General features: G+C 38.1%; 1 protein-coding gene across 6 annotated transcripts in view; it reads right to left on the reverse strand.

Moving 5' to 3' along the window:
• MTUS1 (microtubule associated scaffold protein 1) overlaps nucleotides 1–13,163 on the reverse strand; it is a 166,624-nt gene that overhangs the window by 47,409 nt on the left and 106,052 nt on the right. Inside the window, exon 1 of one of the 6 annotated variants that reach the window (XM_027598759.2) lies at nucleotides 4,986–5,399. The exons of the other annotated variants lie outside the window; for them this stretch is intronic. Coding sequence (XP_027454560.2) covers nucleotides 4,986–5,106 — 121 coding nt within the window. The 5' untranslated portion in view covers nucleotides 5,107–5,399. Of the gene's footprint in view, nucleotides 1–4,985; nucleotides 5,400–13,163 lie in introns of those variants that run through there. 6 annotated transcript variants of the gene reach the window in all.

A 13,163-nucleotide genomic window follows, 5' to 3' on the forward strand; every position in this document is an offset into this window, starting at 1 on the left:
TGTTGATCCTGACGTTGCTGAGCCACTGAACAACACTCTAGGTGAAACTAACAAGTTAGGTGAAACAAATGAGTTACTTCTTAGTTAAGGTGTCTCAAACTGCATCTAAAAGCAATTCTTTACAGCCTCAAAAATGAATACCAAACATAATTTGAGGAGTTTCTAATTAAACAAATTTATTCATATTCTGCCCCGTTCTTACTGAACAGTCTAAATGACTCTCTTTAGTGTGGCTTTAAGTAAATGAAATGCCTGGTTCCATTAATAATACTTCTGCCCCTCTGGAGCGCCTAAGGTGGCTCTGGTGGTGAGCACTCAGGTCATGATCTCAAGATCTCAGGGTCTTGAGACTGAGTCCGACTCTGCTCTGCGCTCAGTGGGGAGTCTGCTTGACATTTTCTCTCCCTCATCCTCTGCCCCCACCACTGTCTCTCTAAAACTAATAACAATACTTCTGCCCCTCCTCAGTTTATGTGTACTACACCCCTCCCCTTTGCTATAATTGCTTTTATTTCTTTCTTTACAGAGGGAGAGGCGGGAGAGACAGAATCTTAAGCAGGTTCCACATCCAGCATGAAAGATGACTCAGAGGTGGATCTCACCACCCTGAAACCTTAGCAGAAATCAAGAGTTGGAAACTTAACCTACTGAGCCACCCAGGCGCCCCTATAATAACTGCTTTTAATCTCACTAGCTCAGCAAAAAGAAATCTAAGTGCAGTGAACTGCCTTCACTTCAATCAAAAAATATATTAACTCTTTGAGGTTCAAAATGGCACTTTTCATAATAAATACAGGTATCTCCAGCTTGAAAGAGAAACTGAATTCTAATAAAACTGGTGGTAAGGAATATTTCAACTAAGAAGATTCTTTTCCTTCCATGACTCATTATAAAATGAGAACCCATATGCAGAGGCAAAATTCTGAAACAGAGCTGCCTATTTTGGCAAGAGAGACTATTGCCAGCATTTTGGCAAGCCACTGAAATCACTTCTGGACTTCTTAGAAGATTAGTACTTCCCTGACATGGAGATCTTCATCTGTGCTTGACATCCTGCAACACCACTCAGAATGCTGACAAATTCACTTTTCCTTGTCTTCCCCTATTTACAGAGGCCATGACCTCCTGGATTCGACAACACATTCTGTGAAGGGGTGCCACCCAAGAACAATGTACTGGAGCACACAGTGCCCCCTTATATAGGGGTTCAATAAAGGGGCCCTGGTCCTCCTGATCCCTGTGATCACCCTCCTTCTTGCTAGCACCTGTCTACATTCTATGCTCAGACATATTAAAATTCTTTAATTTCCTTGAAGGAGTCATCCTCTATCCTAGCTCCAGGCTTTCCCATGCTGTTTGCTCTGCCTTGAACACCTTCTGTGTCTTGGCTAACTCCACACAACCTGAGATTCCAGCTTAACCGGCACTTCTTCTGGAAGGCCTCGGGAAAGTTAGCTTTACCTGCTAGGAGCTGCCTGGGTGTCTAGTCCGTGCCCTACTGTAATCACTTGATGTTCCGTTTAATTATGGGCTGTGTGCAGGCAGGAGCCATGTGTGACTTAGTCCTGGTTATATTTTCAGCATCTAGCATTGAACCTGGCACACAGTCCATGTGTAATAGGTATTCACTTATGAAATGAATGAATGAATCCTGCAATGTAAAAGACTGTTTGGAAAAAGGCGAAAGTGGGGGCGCCTGGGTGGCTCAGTTGGTTAAGCGACTGCCTTCGGCTCAGGTCATGATCCTGGAGTCGGGGGATCAAGTCCTGCATCGGGCTCCCTGCTCGGCGGGGAGTCAGCTTCTCCCTCTGACCCTCTTCCCTCTCGTGCTCTCTCTCTCTCATTCTCTCTCTCTCAAATAAATAAATAAAATCTTTAAAAAAAAAAAAAAGAAAGAAAGAAAAAAGAAAAAGGTGAAAGTGGGCGCCCGGCTAGCTCAGTCAGTAGATAATGCAACTTCTGATCTCAGGGTCTTGAGTTCAAGCGCCATGCTGGTCGTAGAGCTTACTTTAAACAAATTTTTTTTTAAGTTTTTAAGTTATCTCTACACCCGACATAGGAATCGAACCCACAACCCTGAGATCAAAAGTCACATGCACTAGATACGGATTCCAAGAGCCTGGGGTTGTAGCCTTAGTTCTGCTAGTAACCAAGTGAATGACCTTGATCACTTACACACACAGAGCTACAAAATAAAGGAATCAGGTGAGATGATTTCTTTTTTTTTTTTTTAAAGATTTTATTTATTTATTTGAGAGAGAGAGAATGAGAGAGAGAGAGCACATGAGAGGGGGGAGGGTCAGAGGGAGAAGCAGACTCCCTGCCGAGCAGGGAGCCCGATGTGGGACTCGATCCCGGGACTCCAGGATCATGACCTGAGCCGAAGGCAGTCGCTTAACCAACTGAGCCACCCAGGCTCCCAGGTGAGATGATTTCTGAGGTCCCTTTAACCTCAAATGCTATGAATTTTTCTGGCTATAGATTTAAAAACCCTGGATGTATTACACCTGAAAATTCATCTTATCTAAATTCATTCTCCCCTTATCACCCAAATTCAGTTAATACCCATGACACCATGTTTTTCCTTTATCCTGTCCCATAACATTAGTCACAGTTGAATCATTGTTCTTCCTCCTTTATCCACGACTAATTGGTTTTAAGAATCTAAGACTCCACCCTTTTAATCTCTTATTTGTTTTTACACTCCGCCACTACTCTAGCTCTAGAATCCAGGTCAGCACACTGCCAGTTTGGCAACCAAGGCCAACAGCACTCACTTTATTAAGACTACAAACACGAGTTACAGCTTATAGCCCATAAGATTACATGCAGGGACTTCAGTATCCATTTCACTGAGAAATGTCTCAGACCTTTAAATTACATAATACGGGATAAGCTCACAAAAGATTATTACTGGGGATAAGTAGAATTATATTCTTTACATAATTTTTAAATGCTTCCTACACAGGGGAAAAAAAAAAACCCTCTTTTTTCATCATTACTCTTCACCAGATCTAACAGAATTACAGCAGAAGTCACAGCCAGGAAAGTCTAGAACCCAAGAGTTCTAAACAGAGGGGCCAGGTTTTAATCCCATTTCTGCCCCTTTGTGCCCTAGAGCACGTTAATTCACTTCTCTGGGCCTCTGACTTCCTGGTGTCAAAGAAGATAAACTAGATCACTTCTAAGTGCACTCAGGCTCCAAAAATTTCACTGCAGCCAAACAAATGTTGCAAAGTGTTTTTTACAGAAATTCCAAAAACAAAAGGTACCTAAAATAGCAACTATTAGTCAAAGTCTGATCATAAAAGCCTTTTGTCTTTTGCTTAAGCAGCCTTGGAAATTTATCTGCTTCACGAAAATACAATAAACGACCTAAAATGTTTGCCAGAAGAAGACTGGTTAAATAGATCATGGCTCCCATGACTATTAAAAAGCAGAGGTAGATAAACATGTGTTAACATGAAAATCTAAGATATATTAACTTTAAAAAGCAAGCTATAGAAGAGTATATATAATATACCATCCCTTTATAACCAGAGAGTCTATAAAAATCTACACAGGCTTACATATGATGAGCAAGTTACTGGAAGGCTTTTGCAAGCACCCGGGAGAGTGGTGGCCTCAGGGCAGGGGGGCCTGGGCAAGACACAGGCTCACTTGGAATTGTAGAACCTCTGTACAGTTTGACTTTCTCTTTTACTTGGAGCACAGATTTTTTTTTTTTTTTTTTAAGTTAAAAGCTACCTGGAGCTATTTTAGATCATACAGATTATTGCAAATACAAGACACCATTTTATTTCTTCACCTTTTTTTTAAGGTAGAAAAAATGACAGAGGCATTTAGGCCTGGAGAGAGAGAGAGCCACTGTTCTGCCTCATAACACTTCATTTACCTTCAGCTGCCAGCTCAGGCTGAGGGAAAATTTGGCAGACTTCAGTGACAGGTCAAGGGGAGTTATGAAACATGAGGAGAAGGTGCTGGAAAAAATGAGAGATATCCCACAAGGGAAGGGAGATGCCTTTGGGAAAACTAAAAACAGCTGAAAAAAAAAAAAAATCACTAGGGACAGAGATGGAAAACAAGACACATCAGGGCTGACATGAATAAGAAACAAGAAAAAAAATCTGTTTACATACTCAAACAGTCCTACTACAGTCAACACTAACCAGCGAGAATCAAATATAATAACACACCGGTTTTTACAGCATAAAACCAACATAATTTACCATAGCTGCAATTATTATCTGGAACAAAAGGGAACAATGTGAGGCAATTAATTGAATCCCCTAAAAGTGAGCATGCAGGTCTACAGATGCCTAAAACATACACTGCATTTACTTCCGTTTTAGGCACAGAGAATACAAAGCAGATCAAGCATCAATATCAAAGGCAGTCTTTTGTGAATGCAAACGTTTTCACTAGGAAGCTGGGAAAACTTAAGTTTTGTTTGGTTTTGTGGCTCACTTTTTACCTCTCCACAACTGCCAGGATGTTTAATTTTGGAAATATTTAGAACTTAGAAATCGTTCATCATGTTAAGCTAACCTATCATAATCTCACTGAGAAGGTACATAATGAAAAACTATAGAACCCCTCTCGTTTCATCTCCTCCTTGAAAGAGGAGAGCAATATTAATTTACACACGTCCTATTTCCAAAATCATCTGAAGTAAAATGTAATTTAACAGGTGTTGATCTTCACAGATCTTGTTCATGTCAGAAAAGAGCTAGGGAGCACCAAGGCAACAATTCTGCTCTCTATAAACAAAACAAACACACTCTGCTTAAACAAAATCAAAGTTGTCAGACGCTCGTGTATTGAAATGTTAAGAGCAAAATGGCTATTTCTCCAAAGAAAGCCTCGTGCTCTCAGAGCTTTCTTTCCTCAAGTATGTATCTCCTTAGAAAAATTTCGATAAGCAGCTGCAAGTTAATCAAGATGTCCCCCATGCACCACTCAACAGAGACGTATGCAAAACAAACCTGTATGGAAAATGACAGTGCTTTTCCTAAACCCTGAAGGAAGTCGGAGGTTTCGAAGCAATCCTTTGGCAGTCAGTCGTACGTGAATGGTGGATAAGGAGAATTTGGGAGACAACAACATGTCTTCGGAGCAGGTGAAAAGATTTCACAGAAGAAACAGCTTCCAGGGACTATCACATACTGTCTTTGTAAACTCAATACTCTTCAAAGCCAAGAAATAACAGCGGGAGAAAACATGCCTACATAGCAAATGTCATTCCACTGCACATACACAAAAGGAAAAAAAAAAAAAAAAAAGCCCAGAGCTATCCAAGTGTTCCTGGCTTCCGTTTTCACTTCCAGATGTTGCCAAAACAATACCCTTCCTCTGACTAAAATCTCCTGTAAGCAGATCCAGCAGTAAGCAGCCTCTGAATTACATCACACTGTACACGCTTAGGGGTTGTTATGGTTTTCATCAGAGATGGTAAAGGGGAGGAGAAAGTGGGTGGTCTTAGGAGCTTTATATAACAACCAATAATGTCACAGATTCTCTCACTACTTGAAAGATTGCTAAGGGAAATTAACTACTTTGAGCACTGAATGCTTATTTAGGAATTAGGAGAAAATTAAGATTTCTTTTCAGTCATCTATATTCTGATTTAAAAATTTTTAATTATATTCACACTGATAACACTGGGCATTTTTTTCAAATATTTTGTATGTAAATCTATATATAAACCCAATACTTCGGATACACTTTTTTTTTTTTTTTTAATGGCTTCAAGGGGCGCCTGGCTGGCTCAGTCATTAAGCATCTGCCTTCAGCTCAGGTCATGATCCAGGGGTCCTGGGATCGAGCCCCACATCGGGCTCCCTGCTCAGTGGGAAGCCTGCTTCTCCCTCTCCCACTCCCCCTGCTTGTGTTCCCTCTCTCGCTATGTCTCCCTCTGTCAAATAAACAAATAAAATCTTTACAAAAATAAAAATTAAAAAAATAAAATGGCTTCAAGTAAGAGATGTTTCCAGGTATGGTTTTTAATAAAACTTCTATTAGTGACAAATTGATAAATGGTTCAAGTTCAGCTTTAATAGTCATGTTCTGAGGACCTCACTAATCAACAAAGGTAACGCAATTTCTCTACCAGATGTAATATAACAGTTCCAGAGGAATAAAATTAATCAGGCCACATTCTCAAGATGATACTGTTTTTATCAGTTGCATTTATGGAAAATCAGGTGGCCTCTCATAGTAAAGTTTTGAGACTAGGAACAAGCTAGGATCTGTTTTATTGGGATCTGTTAAATGTTTATCTTGGTAATTTGTAAGAGTATATTAAAATATGATGGCAAAAACTAAAGTAAGATGAAGGTGTGGAAGAAAAGTACCCTGCAACATGCTCACTTAAGCAAAGGTAATTTTAATAATCAGGAATAACCCAATAACCTTTTTTTATTAAAAAAAAGAAAACATCCAAAAAAGGATCTATGCTTGTTTCCAAGATTTCCTAAGAAAACAAGACTTAGAAATAAATGTAGAAAATGTTAGCTGTAAATAACCTTAACTATTAAATGCTATTAAAAGGTGCAGGGAGGGCGCCTGGGTGGCTCAGTCGTTAAGCGTCTGCCTTCAGCTCAGGTCATGATCCCAGAATCCTGGGATCGAGTCCCGCATCAGGCTCTCTGCTCAGTGGGAAGCCTGCTTCTCCCTCTCCCACTCCCCCTGCTTGTGTTCCTGCTCTCACTGTCTCTGTCAAATAAATAAAATCTTAAAAAAAAAAAAAAATAAAAAATAAAAATAAATAAATAAAAGGTGCAGGGAGCAGCTACTGTTTTAGAAAGTCTACACAACATTTAGGGTGTGAAGAGGAAAGAAGATGGGCAGGAAAGGACCTTCTGAATAATTCCTTCTCCCTCTCCCTCAACCCCAGAGCCTACCATCTTAGAAGCTGTCAATAAGAGACACAAACGCAAGTATCTATCAAGGGTTAGCTGTGGGAAAGATACAACTTGTTGATATACACAGGATGGATCTTGAAAACACACCACACCCATGGCAACAGAACCACAAAAAAACCAAGGAATTAAAGAAAAGCTACATCGAGATGTTGCCTTTTCACTTTATCGCAGTCTATTAAACAATCACCCTTTTTCCAGATTCTGCATATGAGTATGTCATAACCACCTCTCCTCTTGCCACTCTCCCCCTCAAAAAAACTTGTAACTAAAATATCAATCAGCATTACAATCATAAATAGAATCAAATTAAATATTGGTGTTAAAAACAGACCTGATACCACCCCATTTCAGATGTCATGCAGTTTTCTGTTTGGATTTTTTGGTTTTTGTTTTTTTTTGTTTTTTTTGGCTTGTGAAGGAACAGCAAACTCTAGGCTATCCTGGTTCAAAGGGAAATCTTTCAGCCTAGACTACCCAAAAGAAGAAATTAGCAATGTGCCACCCATTCATCACATTCATTCAAATTTTTAAACTGTACTAAGCTATACCACATATATCAGAAGTAAACGTCCCTAATGGTCTTTTTAAACAGAACAGGGAACTGTAAGAATAAAAAGTAGCAGTGCTAGTCAGCAAGTCAGAAGTCAGAGTAGTCCTTGCTTGTGCAGTCAGGTACGCGTACTTGACGTGTGCGCGCCCATGCACACAAACGAAAGGTGTACTAGATAAAAGATTTAACAGCTCCCGCCAGGTTTTCACTTCTTTCCCCACACGGTCTGCCCCCTGGTGGCAAGCTAGCACAAGTGAGCGTTTTCTTGAAGAGTTAACAGCCAACTTTTAGAATCTGGGTGCCTGGTACTCCCCTAAACACTTCATATATAGTCGCTCTTCTAAATAACTGAATGAGTGGTTAGTAGGGAGTTACAACTATTTTTATAGCATATATACTTTGGGAAGGAGTGGACAGGGAAGCACGGATTTAAAAATTGGCTCAAAGAGATTCCTTTGATTACTTATTTGGTCAGTAATCACTTGTGTACTAGCTGTAGTCTCTGAAAGTTACACCAAGTAGAGGAGAAGTACCTGAAGTGCCCAACTTTGTTATTATACAAAGTCCTAATTGAAGAGAACATCTAAAGATCACCAAGGACAGTAAAGAAAAATTTAAGGAACTTTTGTTACCTAAAAACGTTATTACAGGTATAAAAATTAGGAATAAGAGTTTTTACGAGGGGCAGCAAAGCTTGTGTTACGATGTCAAGTGGAAAAACAAAACCATGATTTAGAATTGTATGGATAGGGGCGCCTGGGTGGCTCAGTTAAGCATCTGCCTTCGGCTCAGGTCATGATCCCAGGGTCCTCAATCAGCGATGGGGAATCAGCTTTTCCCTCTGCTCCTTCCCCCCTCCTGTGTGTGCGCACGCTCTAATTTTTTAAAAAATAAAATTGTACATATAGTAGGATCCCAATTTTAAAGAACAAGAAAAAATACTGAAGAAAGTATAAAAAAAAAAAAAGGTCAGCAATGCTGAGAATTGGAGTAGGCAGGATTTTCAATTTCTTTGCCATAGGTTTCTCTATTTTTCCCCCTTTTAAAGAGTCCAAAAAATTCAACTTTTAAGTAAGTTGAAGTGACAGAATAGCTTTATAAAAAGGGTACAGAATTAAGTGGAGTTTCTATTAATGACACACATAAAAACAATAAAAATTGTGGAAAATCTTTAGTAAGGCTTAATATACAAACAAAAAAAGATATGGATGGTGTAAGTGTTCGGCAGGTCAATATGTTATAGTACCCTAGTACATTCCAGAGAACCACAGATTCCACTGAGGCCTGTGTGGAACTGTGTGTGTGTGTGTGTGTGTGTGTGTGTGTGTGTGTGTGTGTGCGTGTGCGTGTGTGCGCGTGTGTGTGTGCGTGTGCGCGCGCGCGCGTGTGCGCGTGCGTGTGCGTGCGCGCGCGCGGTTGCTTAATCAGACTCAATTTACAACACAGTGATGTTGTGATTCAAGCATATGCTGTGCAGGGCTGCTTAGATGCTAGGAAATGCAACCACACTAGGACTGATATGTTTACTATTGATGATCATGAAGAATCTGCAGAAGATTAATATTTAAACCAGGGATTCAGGCATCTCTGTCCAATCTTCCCTAGAACTCCTATACCAGATATATCCATCTTAGTGTTTATCTCCTACTGTCCCTAACACAACATGGCTGCCACATTTTCTTCATTTTTATGCCTCATAATCTTTACTGTCTTATGTTCAAATCTGTTTGAATTGTAGGAAGTTCAACTCAGGGTCCAATTTTTCCATAATGTCCTCTTCCTTAGTAAGAAGAAGAATGCCTATATTGTGACTATTTTAAAATTCACATAAAACAATTATAAAAAATTTTAGCCTCCACCTACCCATAAAGATTGTAAGTTCTCCAAGATCAGTGACATTGCCTTTTATTTCTTTGGTCTCCAAAAAGTGAAAGATGTTTTGTCTTACCCATGTAAAATGTTTTTAAAAACAAAAACCCATCTTCACTGCAGAATATTTCTTAAAAAAGTTAAATCACCTATATATCATAATGCTCTGTAACCAATTTTTAAACTTAATACAAGATTAATAAACTTAGTAAACTTAAAAACTTCTCACTTATCTTCCCAAGGCATTAGCTAACCCTCTATATTGCTTTTTAATGGCTTCAAAATTGTCAATGAAATGTCAGTGAACATAAACAAGTGGTTTAACTTAAACAGGTGTTGTTTAAATCATTCAGGTTGTTTCCAATTTTCCCTCTTTCTAAATAATTCTGAAAGTCAAAAAATAAAAAAAAAATAATCAGTATCTTCCCTTTAAACAATTCTGATAAATGGAATTCCTGGGTAGAAGACTTCTGTTCTATGTCCCCATAGTGCCTCCAGAAAGGCTGTTATAATTTATCTACCCTCTGTAGTATATATGTGGTACCTGTTCCTCACTCATTCACCAATACCAGGTATTACTCTTAAAAATATATAAGCACTGAGAGCACATTATTTTAATTAGCCACTTGTAAACCTTTTCATGTCTCCTAGCCCTTCATACTTTTTCTTTTGTGTCTGTCCATTTACATTTCTATTGCAGGGTCATCTTTACTTGCTGGTTTGAAAAAGTCCTATCTGGAATAAATGTGTTACATATCTTGTCCCAGTTTGTTGTTTGCTATTAATACTGTTTATAATTTTTGAGACATAACTGACAGAACATATTAGTTTCAGGTGTACAACATGATTCAGTACTTGTATAGATTGAAAAATTATCACCACAATAAATCTACTTATGGTTAACATCCATCACCACATTTACAAAGTTTTTGACAAAAGGGAAGTCTAAAACTTTCGTTGTCATAATTATTAATCTTTTTTTTTGTACTAATGTTCCTAGAAAAAGGCCTTTTCTATCTAAGTCTATATTCTTAGTGCTCTTATCACTCTACTTTTTGTTTAAAGGTTCCATCAATATGGAATACTTTTGCATGTAGTGTGTGAAGTAGGAACCTAGCTCCTGCTGAAAAGATAGCCTTTGTCCCAACAAGATTTGCTAAATAATCTACACTTTCCCCTGATGTGAAACACTAAATTTATCACGTATCAAAACAAAATCTGCTTTTTCAGTAGAATAAAAGTTATAATCATAAACCAACGCTGAAAGACAGGCTCATCCCTTTTTTCACCAGGGGAAATGCTGGCTACACCAGTATGATGTCATCAGAGCAGGTTTGCAACTCTCAACTGTTTCCCAACACTAGGAAATGGGGGGGTACTAAAAGCAACCCTATCCTCTTGTGCTGTATTTAGTAAATGGGTATGCAAGGAGCAGTGCATTTTCTAGTCTCCAAGGCAGACACCATGGCTCCTGAGCCTGATGATCTCGTGTAAAACAATCAGGGGGCTGGATAAATACATCTCTCATGCTTTGGTATCCCAAACAGATTTAATGTGCGGTAGAACCAAGGTAATTATAGTATGTGGTATGTGTGACATCTTCCTTATAAACAGTAAACCAAGTTTTATTTAGAATCACTGTTGACTAAAATCTTTTAGCACCAGATTCTTTAAATAAATTACAGCAGCTAGAGCCCATGAGGATGGTTCTTGACTCTAAGTGGCTTTTCCTGCTTGCTTTAAGGATTTAAAATAATTCAACCTCCTGCAAAAGAACTCAGAATAAGCCACTAGAATCCCAAGAACAATGGAAGGGATTCTCATCATCACCATCCCTAGCAGCTTTCCATTTGAAAGCTTTTCATACAATAATTCTATGAAGTCAAATTTACTCCTATCCTGGGAATTATTCCTAGAACATTCCCACATTCCCAGATGAGAAATTTGAGACTTGGAGAAGCTTAGCAACCAGCCTAAGGCCAGGACCAGCCTAAGGTCAGGACACAAGCAGAATGTAGCAAGACTAAGATTCAAACCAATATTCAACACCTCAAAAGTTTATTCTCTTTCTACTCCTCTTTATTGTCTTATGAAATAATGGAAGTGTCTTTGAAGCAACTGATGAAAAGTTAAGCTAGAACAGTGACATATACTTTTCAACTATTATATTAGCCGCAATTTAAAAATAATAACCAACTGTCGACCAGAGTATGGTGAAGCCAACACTGTTGCAATCATGGTATAAAGGGATATGGGGTTTCTGGGAAACAATTCACTTATTTGAGTGAAATGACTACAAATATATAGGTTTTGATTTACTTAAACTACTTTCAAGAATCTATCCCAAGAAATTTCCCCAAACTTTGAAAGTGAGAATTGCCTAATCCTAGAATCATTTATGTATATGTGTACCTCAAATATTTAAGAGGAATAGTTAAAAGTTTCTGCATATGCTAAATGTCAATAGAAGTGATTACTCCTGTTAAGCAACAAAACAGGACAGAAAAGTTATCTGGTTTTATTTAAAATAAAAAAAAACTACATGCTAAACTTCTTAGAATTTAGCAAACTGCTACAATTAAGTGACCATTTTACTAGAGCAAAAGAATATGAAGAGATGGTCAGATTACTCTTCACCACTATTTGTGCTTAAAAAGAAAAAACTATCTCACAGCCATAGCACAATTATTTAAAATTCAATGCTTAGAGGAACATATTTGTATGTGGAATAATGTCTTGTGTATCATCTAAAAGACTGTTTGCAAGCAGAATATGAAGAAAGTCAAGGTGCTTTGCAATCATAGATTATAGCAGGGAGAAACCTTAGTGGTCAATCATTTCAATTACACAGGAAACTATTATCAGAGAGGTTAACATGATCCACCCCAAGTCACTGGCTATTTCGACACAAGTTAACATCAAAGCTATTTCTCTAAAAGCCAACACACTGACTTTTTCTCAGTGGGCTCATCATAATACTAGGTTAGTATCCATCAACTAGTAACCATCCTAGTAACCATCAACTAGGAAAATAAATGGAAAAGTCATGTTTATGATTTTTGAAAAAATGCATATTCATGCCACATAATCAAGATGAAACTGCCATGAAGACCCTTTAAAACACATCTTTTCCACTGTAATTATTACAACATTGATTATTAAGGGTTAATTGGAGGCAGGAATTCTCTGTCATATACCTCATTTCTACTCCATAGATAAAGTCTTTACCAAAGAAAACCACAACATGATTCATAATTTCCACTTCTTTTCTCATTTAATCAGGAGTTAATTTGCCAATCTGATAACCATACTTGTCAAGGGTTACTGATATGTCAAAGGTCAATGATATGCTTTGGAAATAAGGCATGATGTCAGTCCAACATTATGAAAAGGAAAAACGTCTAATGCTAATAGTTTATTGTAGAGAAGGGATAATATACTGGGATTATTTACTATGCCTATCAGAAAAAAATATGCTTTATAACAGTTTACATGATTATAGACTTGAGACATGAATGAAGAATGCCTTTCCATGTTTCACATTTAATTGAGATTAAGACAGGCATATTAGATTTATTTAACCAGCACTTTTATTGTGACCAATATCAACAGCACCTTCCAAAGTATAGAAAAGTTGCATACAAATACTCACCAAAAGACCTGTAAAACTTGTACTTTGAAAATTATTGAAGGAAACTGAAGCTCTAACTAAAAGGGAAGCCCTTCCATATTCATGGCTCAAAATACCTGATATTGTAAAAAATGGCAATACTCCACAAATTCATCCACAGATTCAATGCAATCTCTACCAAAATCCCAGC

Source organism: Zalophus californianus, chromosome 2 (assembly GCF_009762305.2).
Source record: "Zalophus californianus isolate mZalCal1 chromosome 2, mZalCal1.pri.v2, whole genome shotgun sequence".
In the NCBI taxonomy this organism is placed as follows: Eukaryota; Metazoa; Chordata; class Mammalia; order Carnivora; family Otariidae; genus Zalophus; species Zalophus californianus.